Source organism: Spermophilus citellus (assembly GCF_964194105.1).
Source record: "Spermophilus citellus genome assembly, chromosome: 2".
Lineage (NCBI taxonomy): Eukaryota > Metazoa > Chordata > Mammalia > Rodentia > Sciuridae > Spermophilus > Spermophilus citellus.
The window spans coordinates 35,000,305-35,022,330 of record NC_138183.1 but is presented as its reverse complement, the minus strand read 5'-3'; the positions used below and the strand labels follow the sequence as shown (position 1 = coordinate 35,022,330).

The 22,026-nt window shown below is 50.1% G+C and overlaps 1 protein-coding gene across 1 annotated transcript in view; it reads left to right on the top strand.

Annotated features, from left to right (window-relative positions):
- The window catches only part of CCDC180 (coiled-coil domain containing 180), a gene marked incomplete at its 3' end in the record, with an annotated part of 70,494 nt that overhangs the window by 8,664 nt on the left and 39,804 nt on the right, over positions 1-22,026 (top strand). Inside the window, exons 3-16 of the mRNA XM_081280033.1 lie at positions 546-736; positions 4,118-4,206; positions 5,584-5,693; positions 7,294-7,422; positions 7,498-7,608; positions 7,731-7,826; positions 9,613-9,776; positions 10,441-10,560; positions 13,381-13,460; positions 14,551-14,639; positions 15,674-15,796; positions 17,597-17,770; positions 19,726-19,841; positions 21,118-21,244. Coding sequence (XP_081136159.1) covers positions 546-736; positions 4,118-4,206; positions 5,584-5,693; positions 7,294-7,422; positions 7,498-7,608; positions 7,731-7,826; positions 9,613-9,776; positions 10,441-10,560; positions 13,381-13,460; positions 14,551-14,639; positions 15,674-15,796; positions 17,597-17,770; positions 19,726-19,841; positions 21,118-21,244 — 1,719 coding nt within the window. The remainder of the gene's footprint in view (positions 1-545; positions 737-4,117; positions 4,207-5,583; positions 5,694-7,293; positions 7,423-7,497; positions 7,609-7,730; positions 7,827-9,612; positions 9,777-10,440; positions 10,561-13,380; positions 13,461-14,550; positions 14,640-15,673; positions 15,797-17,596; positions 17,771-19,725; positions 19,842-21,117; positions 21,245-22,026) is intronic.

Genomic DNA, 22,026 nt, shown 5'->3' with positions numbered 1-22,026 from the left:
GAGGCAAGCGCTCTACCACTGAGCCACAACCCCTATTCATTTTAAATGCTATTCATTTTAAATGCTATTCACTTTAAAACTTGAAATCATGTAATTTGGTTATAATTTTAAATTTAGGCTCTTAATTAATATGTTTAACTATAATCATCTCATAAGCATTTCCTCGTGTGACCAAAAAAATCCTAAGTCTTATCTTTAATAAACACCTAACAGTCCATCAAAAGGACATACCATATTTACTTAACCAGTCTCCTCCTATTGGAGAGTTTTGTTTTTCTAATTTATGATGATGATTTTAAAAAGGCTGAGATGTGCATCTTGTGCCTTATTTTAATTCCTTAAAGCGAGCCTTCCCTGAAGTGGCTGGGTGGCTATTGAGGAGGAGGAGAGCCCTCCTGTACAGGGTTTGCAGGGGTCTGGAGCCTCCAGGCCTTCCTTGTGGCAGTTCCCAGGGGTCCTTCTAAGGTAGGCATGGTCACCCTGATGGTGCTGAGGGGTCTGCAGCTCTGACTACTTCCCTCATCTGTGGGCTTCCATGGATTCAGGTACAGCTGGTCCAGTCCCTCGCAGCCTCCAGAAAGCGGTCTGTGGAACGTTCTGCGACCCCAAAGAGTGGCTCGATACCCATGATGAAAAAGGTGGAGATTCCTGAAGGGGAGATGATGTCTTCTCGGCAGCGGAAGTGGGTGCACAGCCTTCCCAACGACGGGGTTACAGAAAACCCCGTTTTCTACAAGTAAGTACTGCCTCTCAGGCCACACACACACACACACACACACACACACACACCGGGGCACCCCATCTTCAAAGACTCAGGAAGAGCTCATGCAAAATGAGTTGAGGGAGGAAGGAAGTCTCCAGTGCCTGTCTGAATCAGGGAGGCATTAACACCTATTTGGAAGGATTGCTTCTTTCTCTCTTCCCCAGTAATGGTTGAGTGCCTAAGGCCAGGTGCTGGGGAGGAGGATCATGGAACGGGAGGCCACTACAGAAACAAATAAGTAAGATGGGAAAGCCTTCCCTCAGGACAGGTTCAGGAAAGCTCTCTGAGGAGGAGCCTCAGTTGAGACCAGAGGGTGAGGAAGGGGGAGGATGGGGGCAAGACACTGAAATGGATGGTCTCGACCCATTCTAGAAAGCAAAAGATGAGTGGACCTGGAGAGAGGGCAGAGGTGGGGCTGAGAGAGGCCTAGCTGGCCACGGTCCAGGTGTTGGATTTTATTGCAATGAGTAGCTGATTTTGTGCGTCCAAGGTCCCTTGGGCAGTATGTTGGGAGAAACTTCAGGAAAGAGGCAGGGAGGCCAGAGAGGAAGGCCCATAGTTGTCCTTGTAACTTTGGTGGTGGTTGGGAGAGGGAGAATAGGGGTGGACTTCAGGTGTCTTTGGAGGCAGAACCCCAGGGGGCCTGATGATGGGTCTCTGGCCTGAGTGCTGGGTGTGCAGGGAGGTGCAGGGAGGCACTGTAACCTGAGATGAGGGCAGTATGTGAGGCAGGGGCATCTCACATTCTTTGTGCAATTCCAAGTTCGGAAGTTAAACTTGAGATTCCTAAACATGTCATTTCTGTTAGCTAAGCTCGGACTTCTCCACTAAGGAAAAGAGGAAAGGAAGACCCCATCTTTCTCCTGGCTTCTTGGGAGAATGCAGCAGGAGCCTCCTCAGGCTTGGCATCAGCCATAAACACCTTCCCTGGCCTGGAACTCAGGCTGGACAGTCTGGTCTCCTCTACCTGCCTTTGTCTCTTTCACCGCTATAGGGCAAGTTCTCTGCCCTGACCTGAGCCTCAGCCACCTAACTACCTACAATAGGTGCTCTACTGGCCACTCAGGCCAACACAAGAGGCCAGCCTCTTGCAGCCACATCCCCTGCCGGATGCCAGAGGCATCGGCAGCTGGGACCTGTCCAAGCTCCACCTCTGCTCCCAGGAGGGCCATGTGGCATCCTCCCTGTGACTCCAGCTCCCACAGGAGTTTCAGCTGACCTCATCTAGAACCAGGCGTCTCCTGATACCTGCCTCTTTTTCCTCAGGGTTCTTTCTTCCCCAGATTTCAGCCTAGGGTCACCTATTGTCCCAGATACAACATCAGTCAGGAGCTCTTGGCACCTGCAGGGTGGTTTCAGAAAGGCACTTCTCATGGGGGTGCTGGCATTGTGCTGTGCTGGCTTCCTGGGACAGCCAGATAAGCCCAGCTCTGTCCTGGACACAGGACCACAGCACAGATCCCTGTAGCTTGGGCAGGAACAGAGGATGGGTTTATAACTTGTCAAAAGGACTAGGGCCACGAACTCCACATTCCAGAGTCTCCCAGGGGTCACTTGTTCCTTGCCTCTGAGAAATGTTTCCCTCCCTCCCTCCTCCGTCCATATCTTCTGCCTTCACTTTCTCTGCAACCAGCTTGGCCTAATGGCCAGCTCACCAGCTCACCTTCCCGAGCCTCATCCTTCTTCCCACCCAGCAAAGCTCCCACCCTTCTTCCTGAGCCAGAGCAGCAAGAAAAAAAAAATCACCTGTTTGTTGGGAGGGCTCCCAGATACAGCAACCCAGCTCACCTGGACCCTCTGGGCAGCCCAGAGACTCACAGCAGCTCTCCTGACCTGCCACACTCCCTCAGGTTCTCTTTCCTGCCACACCCTCCCACTGTTCTCCTTTTACCAGAGAAGAGAGGCCACAGGCCCATCTTTCCTGGTCTCCTGGGCTGCCCCGGCTGCCTCCCAGGAGCTGGAGAACAGATAGAGGAGCCTGGCTTCCTGCCATTATCCTCTCCAGCTTTCTCCCCCCCCCCCACCATCAACCCCACAGTCTCTCACTGACCCTGGCACACAGTGTCCCCTTTCCTAGAAGGGAAGCCTGTCTCAACCACTGCTTCCCTCCTGTCCTCACATGTCCCTGCCTCCCCCACCCTTCCCTGGAGGCCAAGTGTCTGGGAAGAGCCTCTGCCTGCCCAGATATCCTCAGCCTACGGCAGTCCCGCTCTGGTCTTCCTCTAACCACTCTTGCAGAGGTCACCTGGGTATTTCTGTCAACTCTTCTGGGTGATCCTTTGGCAGCCACTCTCTCCTCAGAAACCCCTGGTCTCTGGGCGACCCTCCCTGGTTGCTCCCACTCTTCCTATGAGTCAGGGCTCTCAGGCCTGTCCTGCCACCAGGGCCAATTCCTCTGGATACTCTTCAAGGATAACTGAGGCCAGACTCCGTTGAACTGCTGAGTGACAGAGCCGGGATGTCCCATTTTCCTCAAACCTCAGAGCAGGTGCTTGAAAACTGGCCAGAGAAGGCCAGTCCACTGAGTTGCTCATTCAGCCTGGCAGGGCCCCAGGTTGGGTGGAGACCAACCCACGGTAGGGGGAACCACTAGTGTAATCCAAGCCCCAAGTCTCCAGGGCAGGAGGCTGAAAAGCCAGAGTTGACAGCAGCTCTTAGGGTCCTGTGGGCTCTTATGAGGCTGCTCTGGGCCCCCATCAGCTGCAGCCCGGGCCCCGTGGTTTTCCTCCCTGCCCGGGTCTGAATGAAGACCATGCGAAGATGGATGGAAAATTCTGAACCCATGGAGGCCACCAAGGGTAGCAGGGGTCACCGAGAACATCAGGATCTCTGTGGTGCCCGCCCTGTAGATGGTACATTTAGGAATTTTTATTCCAAAGCTAATGTCACATCCAATCCTATTCTCCAGCTGAGCAAGTTGTCCAGCTCTCTCCTCAGGCCCAAGCCCAGGGGCCGTGGGGTCATGGGGGTCAGTTCTAGAATACAGGATAAGGATTACTCCAGCTGGCCCAAAGGATGGGCTGCTCAAGGAGAAAATGATGCATGCCGGGAGGTTTCTTGGGCCACTCACACCCCTGCTGACCCCAGTTTCCTATGTGGAAAATGGCTCAGGTCCACCACCCACCCTTGTACCACCAGAGCTGAAGTAGGCTCTGGGTGGGACCCAGGTTCCCATGTCGAGTCCGACAATGTCTGCTGGCCAAAGATACTTGGCACTTCTCAAGGAACTCTGGAATCAGGGTGGGCGCGGGCCATTGTTGCTGCCTGGGCTCCCTCTGGGGAGTCCCCCATGTGCCAGAGTTGTCCTGGGTGGGATCTGGCAGCGCCTACTCCTCCCCTCTGCTTGTCTCTCAGGGAAAAGGAAATAGCCAGGATGGAAAAAGTGCAAGAGAACGAGGGAGCCATGGCTGCCCGAGAGGTGCAGGGCCTCATGGACACCATCGGTGAGTCCCCGTTCACCTGGAGGGCAAGACAGAGTCCCTGGGCAGGGGGCGGCTCCTGGGAGCCCCTCTCTGGAAGCCCCTGGTGATCGCACTGTGGTCCTCTGCTCTGTCACCCAGAGGGTATTTCCTGAGCATCTTCCTCAAGAGTTCTCCCTGGCTCTGGTGCGCACTTGCTGAGGAAAATCTGGGCTAAAGGAGGCACCTTGCTTGCTGTGATTTCATGGTAGCATGTCCCAAGCCGCATTTTCTTCCTCCCTACTCCATTGTTTTAATTTGACTCTATTTCAATATAGAAGCCCTTTGTCTTTGTGATTAAAAAAGTAACAGATGCTCACTGTAACAAAAAAAAAAAAAAAAAAAGGAGGGAGATAAAGCAAAAAGTAAAACTGCCCTTCCACAATAGCACCCCTTCTCTACCCAGGACAGCTCTCTGTCCTGTTTGCCCATTCCCAGGTAGATACAGGGCAGAGTGGAGCATAGGGTAGGAGTTCAGAAGGTCCGAGTCCAGATCCCTGCTCAGCCCTTTACCCCCCCCCCCATGCCTGAGTCTCCTAACTTGCAAATGGAGCCTAGTAATAGGACTTACCTCCTGGCTTCACCCCGAATAGTAATCGAGTTAGATCTATGCCTGCTGTGCAGATGGTGCTCTTTGCATGTTTGGTATTATTATCTGTACAATCGCTGATTTACTGTGGTTTACGTACAATGTTTCAATTTCTAGTAGTTCAAAAGCACACCCATACAACCATTCTGCTTTTCACTTTCAGTACAGATTTCAATAGATTAACTGAGATATTCAACACTTTATCATAAAAAAGGCTTTGTATTAGATGATTTCACCCAAGGCTAAGATAAAATGTTCTGAGGACATTTAAGGTAGGCCAGGTTAAGTCATGATGTTTAGTATGCTTTAAATGCATCATTGACCTGGAATATTTTCAACATATGTAGGTTTCTCAGGATATAACCCCATTGACATTTTAAAAAACATCTTATATGTATTTGTGCCTTTAAAACTTAAAAAAAATGGTACCTTATCATTTGGGAACTTTGCCAGATTATTTATTTATTTATTCATTCATTTATCTATCTATTTAGTGGTGCAGAGATCAAACCCAGGGCCTCATGCATGCTAGGCAGGCACTTTACCACTGAGCCATACCCCTGCCCCCAGGAAGCCTGAGACCTTGTTCCCTGAAGCATTCATGGATCCCCTTCATCTTTCTTCTTGCTTAAGCCTCAGCTGCACTGCTGGGCTGGCTTTGGGGTCCACCTTCTGAACCCAGCCTGGCAGTGCAGGTGCTCAGTCTGCCTAGGAGCGCTTCCCTCTCCCTGGAGCTCTGAGGCAGTCTCCTCACCTCTGTTGTGGCTCCACAGTTTCTAAGGAGACCAGCACCATCACCCTTCAAAGGCGACAGGCACAGAAAAAGAGGAACTATGAGAACGCTCTGGCCAATTTTCAGGAGGAGATTGCAGAAATCACCAGGGTGAGACCCGGCACCCCCTCTCCTCTTCTGTTCCAGTGGCATTTCCTAGGCAGATTTGACCTCCCTCCCCCTCCCCAGCTGGGAGGTCTTCAGTGGCTCAGCAAGACACAGAAGTAGATGGACTCATAGTGGCCATGGGTGAGTGACTTGGTAGGAGTGCCTGTTGTGAGCTCTCAACTCTTGGAAAATCCCCACTACTCCATTTTAAAGTAAAAGAGAGCTTGCATTACATAGCACATAAGGGACCAAATTGGAACTGCTCTCCAGGTCTGTGTTCATTTAGACCTGTTGATGAGAGACCTGATTGGTGTGCCCCCACTGACAGCCCACCGCTGCTAGCCCCTGATACACTTCCACTCTGGGCTCCTGTTCCTCTCCAGACCACACTGGTGCCTGGAATGTTCCTGAAATGATCCCAGCCTTTGCCCCCCCCCCTTTTTGGGTAGTATCAGGGATTGAACTCAAGAGCACTTGACCACTGAGCCACAACCCCAGCCCTATTTTGCATTTTATTTAAAGACAGGGTCTCACTGAGTTGCTTAGCACCTCACTTTTGCTGAGGCTGGCTTTGAACTCACGATCCTCCTGCCTCAGCCTCCCTAGCTGCTGGGATTACAGGCCTGTGCCACCATGCCTGACACCTTTGCTCTTCTGATTCCTCTCTCAGCCCCAGGTTTCCACTCACTCCCATCTCCTTGAGTCTTCTCTGATTCATGTTACCCTATCCTGAATTCTGAATACTGACTGTCCCCAAAACACAAAAAACAGGCTCCCTCTTTCAGTCATCTTTTTCACTGCTGTGACTAAAAGACCCACAATTTTAGGGGAGGAATAGTTTATTTAAGAGTTCATAGTTTCAGAGGTCTTAGTCCATAAAAGGGCAGCTCCTTTCCTTGTTGGCTCAAGGTGAGGCAGAATATCATGGTGGAAGAGTGTGACAGAGGAAAGCAGCTCACATGATGATCAGAAGCAGAGAGACTCCACTCTCCAGATGCAAAATATATATATATACCCCACAGACACGTCCTCAATGAACCACCTCCTCCAGCCACCCCCCACCTGCCTCCGGTCACCACTCAGTTAATCTCATCAGGGATCGATTCACTGATTAGGTTAAGGCTATAACCAATTTCTCTTTCAAACCTTCTTGCATTATCTCACACGTGTGCTTTTGAGGAACACCACACCTCAACCATGACACTCCACCAGCCATGTTCTCAGAACAACCCACCTCGATGCCAGGGCTGCTTTCACTATGTGCTCCATGAGCCTTGGTTTCCCTGCTTGAAGTAAATTTGGCATTCTTTCATTTGGTCCTTCCTCATTTCATGTTTGGTGAGTGCCAGCCTTGGGCCAGGCCTGATGTCAGCACCCACCTCACCAGCCATGATGAGAAGGTGGGCTGAGCACTGGCAGAGTGCCTGATGAACAGCGTGGTGCCATAGTCCTGTGTGCATGAGTTAATTATAACCCCCAACCCCTCAGGACCAGGCAGTCATGATCATTTGTTAGATGGGACTGTGCTTGGCACCCCCATTACAAGAATTGTCCTTTCATCCCTGGGGGATGTTGATGCTGTCACCCTCCTGGCCTATTGCAGGAAATGGAACCTCCGATCTTAGAGACAGGGAAACTGTTTTTGAACAAGCTGTCCCAGTTTGACAAAAACATCAACCATCTCTTCAAAAAGATAGAAAATGACAACAGCCTTGAGGACTACACCATGCAAGTAGGGGTCCCTTTGTAGCTGGGTCTCCCCCTGCCCCACTCTGCAGCTCCCAGCCTGACTCAGCTCCTTGTGCAGACCCTGTTGGAACTGTGGGATGAGGTGGCCCACGTGTTCGAGCTCCAGAAACAGGAGATTAAGGCACTGGACGAAGTGCTGCTGTCCCTCGAAGTCTCCAGAGGCGATAAGGTAAGTTGGCAGCAAATAGGCTCCTTGGTGACACTCACTTGCAGGGTTTAAGGGCCGTCCTTCCCTTTTCTGTTAGTGCTCAGGGAAGTGGGAGTCACTAACTGGCACCTTGTCCTCCCCAGCTGAAGAGTGTGTTGAAGAAATATGTGGAAATCATAGAGAAAACGTCCTACCTCATGCAGCCCGACGTGTACAGGCTCATAGATAAGGAGGCCACGGTGAGTGGGTTTCCCAGGTGGAAACCAGCCCATGGGAGAAGGATTAGGACCCCAGCTCCCCAAGCTTTGTGCCTCAGGAGTGGTGGGGCTCTCATTTGTGACATTTCCAAGTAATGCAGGTGGGCTGCTTGCGATGGGAATTGAGGCTCTGTGATTGTAAGCACTTTCATGGAAACCTTTGTGAAGTACATTTTCTGTTTCCCTACCATCTTAAAGCAGGCACGCCTAACTTGGGCCATGATTTTGAGCTCTGAAGATTCTAGCTGGCACTTTCTAGGCCGAGTTTGAGCCACAGTGTGCAGTGGCATGGGGGCCACACTATAGAGTCATCATCTTGGGATGTCGTGGTCCCAGAGCCATCTCCACCCTCAGGTGCAACCCCAACCTGCTGTTTGGTTTTTCTAGCTGTCGCCTGCCCTCTTCCTCACCACCAGCAGTGTCTGTTGCTCAACCGTGCATACCTCTTAACTCTGGCCCCTCACCCCCGGAGGCCTCAGCTGCTGCCCTTGGTGGTGGGAAATAAGCAATTCCGGGTTGTTCATGGTGTCTCCAAAGTCAGAGAAAAGCCCAAGGTCTCTTCTTCTGGCTGCCCAGAGGTACATTTTGCTACTGTGGGTTTCCTGGGCTTGCCAGATAACAGCCTCCAGGAAGCACAGCATCCTGAAGAGAGCCCATGTTCAGAATCACAGATGGGTCCAGCCTGGCTCCTATCTCTAGTGCCCTGGACAAAGCACAAGAGGAAGGGACACAGACTTCCCTCTCCACTGCCCATTATGGAAGCTCCTGAAATGGCTCAGGCCCTGTGCCCAAAAGATCCTCATCCATAAAATGGGCATAACATTACTTAATGCCAGGACTTTGGGGATAATTACTTGGGATGCTGCAGGAGAGTTCAGTGGTGGTAGCTTTCTTTGATAAGTGAGCAGCTCCTAAATTTTAGATACTATGTGCGTCAGGAGAGTTGGAGTCTTCAGTGTCCAGATCATGCATGAGTTCCACTTTCCTGTGCTTGTTCTTCTCACTGTAACAGCCAGTGTCCGCTGCTTGCTCTGTATGCATTTATTTCATCTAATTTCACAAAATCCCCGTGCTGTAAATAGCTCTATCCCCACAGTGTAACTGCAGGCCTGGGGATGAGCTCCACCAAAAAGCAGCGATGACTTTTGCCCATTGAGCCTGGTAGAGCCTCACCTCCCTAGAAAGCTTTGGGAAATGTGTGGTGGCATCTGAGACGCTACTTGTGCCTGGGAGGAATGGGGGAAGCTACTCTCATTTGAGGGATAGGGCTGCCAAAGGGCTGAAGAGTGCCACATAGTGAAGGCTTGTCCCTACTCCCGTGCCAAGGCACTCAAGTGAGAGTCACTTGGAGAATCACCAAAGAACGTTCTGACTCCTGCTTCGTGGGTCCCTGTTCTCAAAGCAGCCACACGTGGCTTGTTCCTGTTGGCAAGAGCACTCTGCTTTTGGAGTAAATTTGTAAAAAGCAGTGACCACTTACAGCCCACTAGAGCACCCACTCCTTCCACCTTCTTTAACAAACAACCCAATGTGTTCTGAAAGCTGGGTTGAAGTTCATGGTTAAGGCTTCAAGGAGGATCCCTGTCTCTTTCTGTGGCTGCTTCCTTGCCTGCTGACACCTTGGTGGTACTCAGACCCGCCCTGCCCCACTCAGGCCTGGCCTGCACCTCTCCAGTCCCCTCCCACCTCTCCCTGTCCCTTTAACTGAGACTTACTCTGACCTGAGAGCGTTCCATCCCACCCGTGCCTTGCCTGCCTGTGACCACAGGTCATGAACTATGCCCTGCTGGGCAACCAGAGGGCCATCGCCCAACTGTCCCTGAACCTGATGGAGGCCACCCTGCAGAAGGAGCTTGACAGTCGCTACCGCTGGCAGTGCCTGGTGGACACCTGGAAGGCTCTCAAGAAGGAGACCCTGATGGAGAGCTTCAGGTTGGCGAAGCTGCTCTTCCCCAGCTCACCGGGGCCCACAGGCTGGCGGCAGCTCCCGCCCATTTCGTCATTGTTTAGAAGTGCTTCTCAAAAAGTTAAGAGTAAAGATATTAAGAAGAAATTTAAGCCCCCTCCCCCACTAATCCCGCCCCACAGTGAGGAGCACAGCTCATACCTGGGCACAGTTTCTCCCAGCATTTTTAGACCCATGTAGCATACGTAGCTTTAGAGCTTACTTTCTCGTGAACATTATTTTGTGAGCATTTTCTGAGCTCAGCACGAATTGTTGGAAAACATTCGCCCGATTTCTGTACACTTCCCAATTTTCCTTATTATTCATAACTTGGGATACTGGGCTTGGGACAGAGATGGGCAGGGACTTGCCCAAGGTCACAGAACAGGTGGCAGCAGTCAGGATTCCCAACAGACAAGCTTGCTGATCCTATGCTGTTGGTGGCAGAACTTCAGTGGCATCCCTGCCCGCCTTTCTCCTCCCGCTGACTTCCTCTGCTCCTCAGTGTCCCAGAGGGGAGGCTGAGGTGGGCAGGGAAGGGCAGGGTGCTGGGCTCTGAGTGTTCTTGCCATGAGTCTCTTCCCTTCTCGCCCCTGGCCTCCCCTCCTCTCTCTCCTCTTCTCCATGGTGCCAACCTGTCTGGCTGCCCAGAGAGTTCATGGCCAGTGAGGATATCCAGTCTCCTCCGGTGGTGAAGAAGGAGCTGGAGGAAATGCTGACCGCCCAGGAGGTCCTGCAGCAAAAGCGGCTGAAACACCTCTGCACCATCTGGTAGAGCCTGGAGGGAGGGGTCACTTGGAATGGCACCTTTGGGTGTCCGGTGGGGAGATAGTATGGTCCTTAGCCTGTCCTTAGCAGGTCCTCCAAAACAGGCCATTTCCTGGTTCTCTGGTACTGGCCAGCTGGATACATGTACCGGGGGAGCCCAGCCTCATGGCAAGAGTGAACACAGTCCATTTGCCGCAGAAAGCAGCTCTGGGTGGCCAGGCCAAAGAGCTTGACACGAGGCAGTGTCCAGGAGTGAGGGAGAAGCAAGGCATGCAGGCCTGGGGAGCCAGGATAATTGGTTGGACCTTGACCTGAGGCAGTATGGAATCTTGAGTCAGAAGAGTCTTACACTGGAGGCCCTGGAAGTCAGTGAGGAGACTACAGCCATCAGATAGGGACCCATTAGAGGCTGTGGACACTCCCTCCAGATATGGATCCACCAACTCTGATCCAATAATAAAGCTGTTCAGCCCACTGAATGTCCTAGATCCTAGAAGCCCACTATCCAGGGAGTCTGTAGCCTCCGCCATCAGAAGCAAGATGGAATTTGCAGGGGCCTGCAGAGTGGAGACTTTGATGTGGGGAAAAGGTTCCCCCGCTTCCTGGGCTCTTCAGTCACCCCTCCTGCTCTGGTAGTCATGGGACACAAGTTCTTCCAGTCTCCTCACCCTAGCTCCTAAGTTTCCTAGGACGTAAATGACTTTAGGACCGCACTGGGCTTGAGCCAGAGGATTTCCTCCAGGAAGATGGCTCCTGCCCCATGTGCAGCTACATTTTGATCCAGGTATAAAGTCGATAAAGTGGATACAAATCCCAGAGCCAGCAAAAGTGATTGTGTTGTTTTCTATAATTTAACTTAGTTCTGATTCTGAGCCCTGCTTCTTTAAGTTAGGGAAAACTTGGTTTGGGGTCCCATCCCTTGAATTCTAGAATCTCGTGCAGTTCCAGGGCTAGTGTTGGGGTGAATGGTCCTCGGCCCCAGGTCCACCCAGATGCTGCTGGGCCCCTCCTGCCTCCAGACAGTTGGATTTTGCTGTCTCCTGAGCCCTCATGCTCGGGCAGCTTTTCTCTCCAGGGCCTTGGGTCTTGAGGCTGTCCCCACATTGCCACCAGGTTGCCATTGCCAGGCACCCATCAGCCCTGCTGTGCCTGCACTTGCCCCCGCCCTTTTCTGTTGAGTGGAGAAGACACAACCTTGTCCCCCAGGCTCACACCCCTCAAACACTTGTCCCATGTGTGGGCTCTCCTAAGAACTTAGGCATTCAAAAACAAAATCCAGCAAGATTTCCAGGCTGCTTCCCCTCAGCCCTGCCAAGCCTGTCCCACAGGCTGCAGTTGTGGGGCTGTCTGGCTACCTGTCTGGAGGGCAGAGATGGGGCCCAACACACGGGGGAAGAAGCATCCATGGACACTCCTGGCTGCAGCTCAGGGGCACTGTGTAATGGCCATGTCTGCAGGTGGAACTGGGCCACTTGACCTCGCCTGCAAGGAGTGGGGGCAACTCTGTAAATCAGATGCAGTGTGGGTGGTGGCAGGACCAAGTGGGTCCTTCACAGAGAGGGTACATAGACAAGTGAGGTAAGGACATGATTCAAGTGTCCAGAAGTGTGAACAGCGAATGCCAGGCTTGAGCACACAAGTCTAAAGAAAGTGGCAAAGCCTTTGTCACAGAATCTCAGTGAACATCAGCAGGGAAGGCTTGGTTTGTGGTCCATCTGTGCAAGGGAGACTTGAAAGTAAACTGTAGATGATCCCTGTGCCCCCTACAGAAGCTGTCCCAAGGAACTGCCTTGTAGGCAGCATGGAGAGTCCCAAACCCCATCCCAACCCATAGCTGCAGGCCCTTCCTCCAGAGCCCCCCAAAGCCTGGGGTGGAGGGGTCCTCACCACTGCACACACAGCCCTGGGGGAGGCATGTGGCTCTGATGACAGATGGGGGACATCTAGCTGAGATTCTCCAGGGTCTCCAGAGGAAGTTGTCCAAAGGCCTTGGGGGAGCCCCATGGATTTTCTTGGCCCCAATAAAATACATGTGCATATTATTTAGAAATAATCAGTCAAAAAAAATTTGTATTTTGGAGTCATGTTAGCTTAACAGAAAAGTTACAATGACAGTGCACAGGATTTCTAATCCTTACTCACCAAGTTTCCCCTAAAGTTGTCACCACAGCAACAGAATTGCAAACATGGGTACAGCCCTTCCTTAGCCTCTTCCTATTCTGTTTGCTGACCATCCCATTGGCCAAAGCCAATCCAGACAGGCCCAGATTTTGGGGCTGCAGAAGGAGGCTCCACCTCCCAAGGGGAGGAGCTAACAACACGGTGGTGGGGGGGTTCAATCTGCCACACTGGCTTTAGACTTTACAGGAGGATTCACAGTTTTTTTAGATGGTTTCCTACTGTTGAGTATGAAGATTTTTTAGAAAAATCATTATTATAGGTTTTTATAAGTACTACTGTTTAATTGATGCAAAACTTAAGGCTTAATCTTAATGCATAAACTTTGTAGGTTTTTATATTGTTAACCCACATTAGGTTCCTAGAGGCAGGCTTCCTTGGTCAAGTCATGTGAACAGTTTTAGTTGGTTTTTTTTTTTTTTTTTTTTTCCTCACTGGGAAAATTCAACTTCATTTTCTAAGAAAGAAACTCATATTAACATTAAGAGACCTTTGTGTAAGTTAGGTTTTGGGTACCAGGAAGTCCCCAGCAGGTCCTTTGTCCCTTCAGTATTCAGTTGATAATACATCTTTCAAAGACACTACCCATTGTGGCAGAAGGCCTTTTAGTGTGCAGGGCTGACTTGTCCTACCTTCCCTCGCCAGTGACCTCCTGCCCCCCAATTACAACATGGCTCAGCTGACTGAGTGGCATTCTTCTCTCAACGCCCTGAACCAGGAACTCGGTGAGTGAAGTTTGTAGGAATCTCTCAGGTCTTTCCGGAACTCTCTTCAACTAGTGGCTTTTTACTCTGTTCAACTAGTGGCTTTGTCGTAGCTCCACCACTCAGTCATTAATCTGAGAGCAAGTGGGTGGCACCTCCATCCTGGGAAGGAGGGAAGGGAATAGTGCACTCTGATGACCCGAAAGCCTCCTCCACCCCTCCCAGGACCTTCTGGACTCACTGCCCCGCCCACAGCCTCCATGCGCCACACTCTGACCCCTGGCCCCTGATCCAAACATGGAGAATAGAGATAGCTCCCATGATCACCTCTGACAGCAGCTCCTGGGAGTGTTAGAAAGTGAGGCTAATGGCCAGCACTGCTCCATCCCCACTGTGTTCAGGAAGTCCAGGCCTCCTGTGTCCTCACGGTCCTCCTCTGTAAAATGGGAATTTTAAGAGGAATAATAATGGCCCCTCCCTCCTGGGGCTGACATCCAGTCGAGATTGGGTTCCTGGCAGACCCAGAGGGCACTCAGTCATAAATGGGAATGTTCTAAAATGCTCTAGAACAAGGGTCACCACACTACAGCCCAAGGGCGGGCTGCCTGTTTCTTAATAAGTTTCTCTGGGACACAGTCATGCTCTTTTGTCAGCTTGCTGTGTCTGACTGCTTTTGTGCTGTGACAGCAGAAACCTCAGAATGGCAGCAATGAAACTATTTACTCTCTAGTCATTTGTGGAAAAAGTTTGTCAAGCCTCACTGTAGATGATCTATAATAATTTGATCATTTCCTTTGAGCCTCACAGCAGCCCAGTGAGGTCAGTGGTGTCATTGTCCTCCAGTGATAGAGAAGGACTCTCTCGGTCACATGCATTCAGAACAGATAGACATGAGCTCCTTATGTGAGGTCCTTATCCTAGGAACTCTGTGAGGACAGAGACACCAGCCCCTGATCTGAATTGGGACCACCTGCCAATCTGCACCTAAATCAGCTTTACAGAGGAGGCCTTTGCTGCAGAGAGCTGCCTCCCTGTGTGCAGAGGGGACTCTTTTCATTTCCCTCTTCCTCCTGGAAGAATGACTGACCTATTTTGTTTTCTGCACGTGGAGACAACTACCACATGGACCGTATGATGCGGATCCGCTTGCTGTACGAGAAGAGCTGGCAGGAGTGCCTGGCCTGTGTGCAGAAATGCAAGGTGGGCACCTCTTTCTGCAGCCCTGGGAAGAGGAACTACATGTGCTGATGCTGGGGCCTGATGTGTCCCTCCTTAGCCTTCTCACACCTCCCCCACACTTTCAGCCTTGATCTAGGCTCTTGTTCCTTCCTCCCAGTCCCAGGTACCCACTCACCTCTGAGCATTCTGATGCCGTTCCCTCTGCCTGAACTCCCCAGCTGTCCCTGCCATCCCTTAGGGCTTAGCTTGGCGCCATCTTCTCCAGGAAGCCCATGTGAGCTGGAGTTGTGAGCTTTCAGGCCACCTCCTGCTTTACCCTTGACCGCGTCCCTAGTAGCACAAGATCTGTTCGTTATTGGAGGTTGCACCTTGGGGGTTATTGCAATGTCCCTTTCATAAGAGAGTGCTGCCCCGTCTTTTTCCCAGGCCACGCATACTTCAAGACAAGGTGAGACAGTGAGTTCACTCCCTAATCTCTTCAGGCCAGTGACTGGTTTTCTGAGGTAGGGGAAATATTTCGCAAAAATATCCCCTTTTTGAGTATCCTTTTATGCAACAGAATTTATTCCAAGCAGAGGAGAAAGAAAGAAGTTTAAACTAGAATCAGATAATAAAAAAGAACAATGGTCATTGAAGTTTGCATTTCGATGCCACCAACTCCAGGGAGCCAATACCTAAAGAATCTGAAAACATACGTTCTATTGTGAGAGGAACTGTTCTTGATAATTTCTCCTTGGAATTTCCATGTTTAAATGCTTTAAATAATCTAAATAGTAATCAATGGATAAGAAACAACAACAACAACAAAAATCCCCATCTTCCCTCCTTAGTAAGTTTAGGTGAAAGAAAAGCCTAGTTATTTTGAAGAGCACCCAAGCCCTGAGGACCCTACCTGCTGCCCCCTTTGCACCCCTGACAGTTTTTCTCTGTCACCCAACAGAGGGAGCCCACGTCTGATTTGCAGTCCATGGGGCCCCTGTAGGATGCAGTTCTGCCTGGGGGGGGGGGGTGGTCTGCGGCCCTAAGCCAGGTCACCTTGATCTCCCTCACTCCAGAAGCAGCTGCTGGACTGCAAGTCCTTCACCGAGGAAGAGGCGGAGAGCCTGGTGAACCCGACCTTCTTCCAGATGGTGGGAGAGCTCCAGAGCAAGGTGGAGAGGAAGCTGGAGCTCCTGGACGTGCGTGCCCCACAGGGACCGGGAGGTGGGGAGTGTCGCCCTGGGGCACCAGGCTGTAACGAGAGTAGAAATCTGGGGACTTCCAACTGTGTGTTCCTGCTGTGTCTGCTATAGAAGTCATAGGCCAGAGGCCAGACTCAGGGGTTCCAATCATCCGGGTCCTGCCACTTGCCCCCTAAAACAAGCAAAATGGTAACAGTGAAAAGCAGGAAAGGAATTTTAATCAATATGGCCCCATTGGAAAGACAAAGTGAGATCAAGTGTCTTGGTTTTGTCTTCTGGCTGCTGACATGAGCTTCAGGTTTAAACAGAGAAAGAATTGGCAGGGGTGAGAGGTAACGCATAATTAAACAGTCAGGTCAGACTATGGTCTGATTGATCATTATCCCAGTTCTGGTTCTGTAAGGTGGCTCTGGAGAGGTCCTTATCACTTGAGGGGACACTCTCCATTTGCTGCTCAAGATGTTTATTGATCATACCAGTGATCCTAGAAAGGACAATTCGGTTCCCATGGGATGGGTGCTCCTGCCAAGGGGGGCAGTCTCCGGGCAGGGTGATGTGTCTGCAAGGCTCCAGTGGCCCTGGAAGGTGTAGGGCAGTGACGGAAGGATTCTAGGCACCACTCCAGGGGTCTGGATCAGGATCTGTAAATGTCTCTGCAAATCTTGAATTGGAAAAAATAGGTTAGGTAAGTTTAGGGCTAATAAACTTGTATTACCAGTTGTTAGATGAATATTCCTTAAGTGACTAATACACCTGCATGCAGAGCTGAGCAGGTCACAAAGTTGAAGTTAATACAGGAGAGAGATGCAAAATGAAGACAGAGATGCCAAGCTTTATCCTGCTTTTAGTTACCCATTGAACGTCTGTGGGCCTAAGTGTCACTGCTTTTAGCAAAGACAGCCTCTCTTTCGTCCCTATACATGTCCACTCCCTTGCCCTCCTCAGTCTTTCTCATAGCAGATCTCCTCCACTGGCCACTCCAGAAGTATCCCCTGGCCCCTCGCAGCTGCCCCTGACATGGGTGCTGCATAGACTCCAGGAAATGATCTCAGGCCATGAGTGCACCTGAGCCCTTGCTGACCCTGGGTGCTGGGAACTGTGGAGGAGTAAGACATTCCCAGCCCCAAGACACTGACAGTCTTGAGCGGAGGTCAGCACACTTTTTTTGTGTGTGTGTGAAGAACCAGATAGTGCCTGTCTTAGGCTTCGCAGGCCATCGGGTCTGTGTCACAGCTTGTAGCTCCATAGCCCCAAGAGGTACACTACAGACATGACAATACAGACACGAATGAGCATGGCTGTGTTCTAAAAACTTTATTGATGGACACTGGGATTTGAATTTCTTAAAATTCTCACATCATTTTTTTCTTTTGTTTTCATTTCTTTTGAACTTTTTCAACTATTTAAAGCTGGAAAATCTGTGCTTAGTTCACAGGTCCAAACAAAATAGATGGAGGGTCACACTCAGCATGCAGAAAATAATTTGCCAATCTGTAACCTGGATGAGTACATAAGACATGAATATTATTTTTAAAGTGGGATTGTTGGTGGTGGTGCATGGGGGTTGAGCAGCAGATATGGTGTTCAGTGCAGATGAGAACAGAGGTGCCCAGGCCCAGATGGGTATGGCAGGAGGGAGGTACCAGAACTCAGATGTGACCCAGATGTCAAACTTGAAGGATGGTACCCAGACAGTGATATCCAGTCCTAGGAGACATGGAGCTTCATGGACAGGCCTCTTTCTGGTCCTGGACTGGTCAACCCGTAAGGCACCTTTTCTGGGTTCTTTCCCTGCAGGAATCCTTTGAGGCCCTGGCCAAGCGGACCGAGTGGCAGAGCTCAGACCTCTTCAGGTATTTCCACGAGGCTGTGCAGCTATGGGAGATGCACCAGAATATGCTGTCAGAGCAGGAGCTGGAACTTGAGAAGAATATGGAGCAGTATCGGGAGAAGCACAACCTGGAAAACCAGGTGCTCCCAAGCCCGGGTAACCTCCAATGGGAATGAGGAATGGGCCACACTGCCCCAGGCCAGGCCAGTAAACTCAGTCAGCATTAAGATGCAAAAAAGAAAACAAACAAACAAAAAAAAAAACACCACAAACAAAAATGAAGTCAAAACAGATCCTAGACCCAAATGCAAACCCTTAAGTTATAAAATGGATGTGGATGGGGAAATGGAGGCTTACTTGGATCCCAGGACTAGATGGGAGGAACAAGGTTGCAGTTGTGTGATGGGTCTTCAGAACCAAGCCTGTCTGTAAGAGAGTGTGCAAGGGAGAGACAGACAGGTAGAATCAGGAATACTCTCTGGATGACTAAAATAAGGCAATGATTAAAATATGATTTCATAAATCACAGTTTACTGTTATACAAAGATATTTTTGTCTGCTCACAGTGTTTGAAGAGGAGGAGAATAATGTGGAGGAACCATTGTGTGAATACACACAATAGACCAGGTTCATTCACTACTCTGTGAGTTCCAAAATTATTAACATCTAGTTGCCCAAGTCAGTGGAAGCAGGCCTCTGAGGGAAGTAAAGTCTAGTTGAAGGTTCTCCAAGGGGTTTCTTGGGAGAAACTTGCTTGACACCAACACAGCCAAGATGGTGGTTTCAAAGCTTCAAGGCCTGTGCAGCCTGAGCGCTCACAATGCAGCCCAACTCTTGGGTTATGTGCATTTTGAAGTCCAATAGTTGAGGTCAGCAACTTACATGCACGGTCTGATAAGGTGTGATGTTAACTTTCCTGAGGGGTGGGGAGGGCTCCAGTTCTCATACATGGTGTCTGATAAGACCTCACATCCTCTCACTGGGGCAAAATACAGCAAAATATATATCATTCACTGTCGCATTCTGGGCGACAGAAAACTCAGGGTCACTCCAGGGGAACTGGGTCATGCAAAACAGCCACACAAGAGACAGAGATACCTTTTCCTTTGGGAGTCCTGTGATGGCTCCTCTGACCTTAAGGGTCCTCAGAAAGAGAGAGAGCCCGTGCATGCGCTGACCCCTTTTATTGAGAAGAAGCCATTCAAATGAGGCAAGGGGTCAGGTTTCAAAGGGCTGAGTCTAGCTTCATGATATCTGCTGTCAGCAAGTTGACTGACATCTAGGAAGGCCACACCCAAGGGCAGAGCAAGAGAAGGGGACACACAAAGGGCATTTCCATGGAACATTCTATCCCAAACAGGGCAAGGGGTAGTATCACAAAGGAACAGGTGAGCATAGCTCAACCCATGGGGCTGCAGGAAGGCGCGCCTATACATGAAGACACATTTTGTGACTTCCAAGATCGGGGCTGCCATCTAGGGCCACTTTGATGTGGCCAGATCACGGGAAGAGACAGAGTCTCAACCGATCAGGGAAGGAAAATGCTGGTCACATAGTGCGATGGCCTCCCACAATTCACATAGCAAATTTTGTACATGTTAGGTATCATTTCCAGGCTCTATTACATGGGAATGAAGTATGTGTGACAGTCTCTCTGACCCCCCACAGATCAGTTGGTCCCTACCGAACTGCCCTCACAGTCTAGGAGGTGGTGGAGTGCAGGGGCTGGGGGACAGAATCAGCAAGTGATCTTGAATATGAATGATGACAAAAAGAGGGAGGAGAAGGCACTTGGGAATGTGTAGCCCAGACCTGACCACACTGGGTGGGGGTGAGGGAGATATTCCTGAAGAGTCCCACCTGAGCTGGGTCTTAGGGGAAATAAAATGGGCAAGAACATTTCAGGCACAGAGGGGAAGCCAGAGTCTGTAGCAGAGAGCCAGAGCAGTAATAGATCTGGTTCCCCTTTTGTGGACAAGAAGTCCAGGCCTTCCCCCAGCTGCCTAGACCTCAGTTCCAGGGGCAGGGGTTCTGGATGTCACTTACACTCTGGGAACTCATATTTGCTTCCTCTTGTTTTGGGGGAGGCTGCCAGGCCCAGGAGGCCAACCTTGATAAGCTCTTGGACCAACTGAGACAGCAAAACCATGAAGAAGCATTGAAGTTATACCTGGAAAAGGCCAAAACTTTTCTGAAGAACATGAAATCTAGGTAGGTTGACCAGAATCCAGAAGACAGGTGGGGATGGCTTGGATTCACATTCAGGTCACAGGCAGCCTGAACAGGAGGCTGGGTGTGCCCAGCAAGTTTAAGATAAAAATTATAGTCGTATGCCAGGCGTGGTGATGCGTGCCTATCATCCCAGCAGCTCAGGAGGCTGAGGCAGGAGGATGGCAAGTTCAAAGCCAGCCTCAGCAACTTAGCCAGGCCCTAAGCAACTTGGTGAGACCCTGTCTCAAAATACAAAGTAATAAAAGGGCTGGGGATGTGGCTTAGTGATTAGCGCCCCTGGGTTCAATCCTGTGGCTCCAGCATTGGAGATCATCATAGTCCTTTGTAGCTCTGCTTGAAGCCAATACAGAAGCTTCCAGGGAGAGTCTTAGAAAGTTTGTGGAGAGAAGTTTCAAGGCAATGCAGTTTAAAGGTCAAGACCTTGGGCCCCCTTTTTAAAATTTTAAACATGCATGCTCTTTGTGAAAGGGAAAAGAAGTCAACGACTACAAACATAGATTTCTCCCTCATTCCCGCCCAACTTTTCCTTTATATGTGGATATATATGTGGATATAGACATATTTTAAAAATAAAGAATGGATTATATTATGCAAATTGTTGTATAGTTGCAGATAAATTTCAATTTTTAAATGACCACAAGGAACTTATCACTACTGGTACTTTGTAATGATTTAACCATCTCACAATTGATTAGCTCTTTTCAGTTGGTTCTGGTTTGTCAGTTCAGTATTACCAACAGTTTTTGTGAACTTCCTTATATCTTTGTGCTTTTGTACAACTAATTCTGTGTAAGGACTATTCACATAAATGAAATTGCACTCCCGTTGATTTCGGTACTTAGATCCAGAAGTATAACTTTGGGCAAGTCAGTGCCTGCTGAGCTTTGGTCTCCTTACCTAAGAAACATAAAATGCTGGGCCTTGGAATGTTTGAGGACTTGGTGGGATAATGTAGGTCAAGTCTGAGGTCAGAGAGAAGACAGTGGACAAGCAAAGGGGATCCACTTGACAAGCAGAAAACTCATTTATTTTCTATATTTTTCTACCAAGAGCATGTATTCCTTCCCTTTATGATCAGAAACATAGTAAAACAAATCAAGGACTGTTTCTGTGAAAGAGATCTCTGCACATATAACAGCTCTGTGCGGAGCTAATTGCCAGATCACCGCCCACCTTGTTGGGGTCAAGGGCATGGCTCCTGGCTAGGATCAGCCGAACTCCCCTTAGACCGTGGTCTCACCTCCCTCCCTCCCAGGTATGAGTGTTTTCATGGCATCCTGAGCAAGGAAGTGATAGAGTACCCAGTGGTCGTACTGAAAGAACTCAACTCCTACAGCTCCACCCTCAGCCAACATTTCTTTGTTCGTGAAATCTTTGAGCAGGTATGGAGAGGGAAACGATAACCCTGGCCGCTCATGAAGAAGCAAGGGGAGAGGAAGCCTCTCAGTCTGGACTGCCCAATCTTTGGAAGTCATGCCTAACACTGCAGAGTGCAAATCCATGTCTGGACGGCAAAGAGAGAGAGAGGCGGAAGGCGTCTCTACAGGGACCATCTCTGAGTTTAAAAGAGGTTGACAGGCTCCTGGGTTGCATGAACTTACAAAGAAAAGGCTAATTTATATGGCAGTCCCAACCTACTCACACTGACCTCACCAACTCTGCAGACCCAGCTTACTATTCCTAGGTGACCAGGGACACCCTCTCCACCTTCCGCCCTGAAGCAAACTCATCCCCCTCCTGCTTAAGCTCCCTGCTCACAGCCCTCTCTCTTCCTGCTCCCTGTGCTGGGATTTTCTCTCTTGGGTCCCAAACCCATCCCATACTCCCAGTCCACTACCAGGGCAAGGATCCTACCTGCTCTCAACCAAACCCTTTCTCTCCTTCCTCCTGCACTGCCACCTCTTCTCCGAATTTGTTTATTCTTAGTTACTATTGAATCCAAAAGTCCAGAACACCCAATCAGAATGTGTTTCCTGAAGGGTGTGTTTTATTCAACTCTGATTTCTCCTTAGCCCTGGGTCTTGTACATAATTTAGGCACAGTAAATGCTGCGGGTAAGCTCATACAGCCCTGGGAGGGGTTGTTTTGAATACTCCAGAGTGGCTTTCCCCCCCACATCCCCAGCCAGAGTCCTTCCTGGTCAGAGTGAAGCTAAACTTGGCTG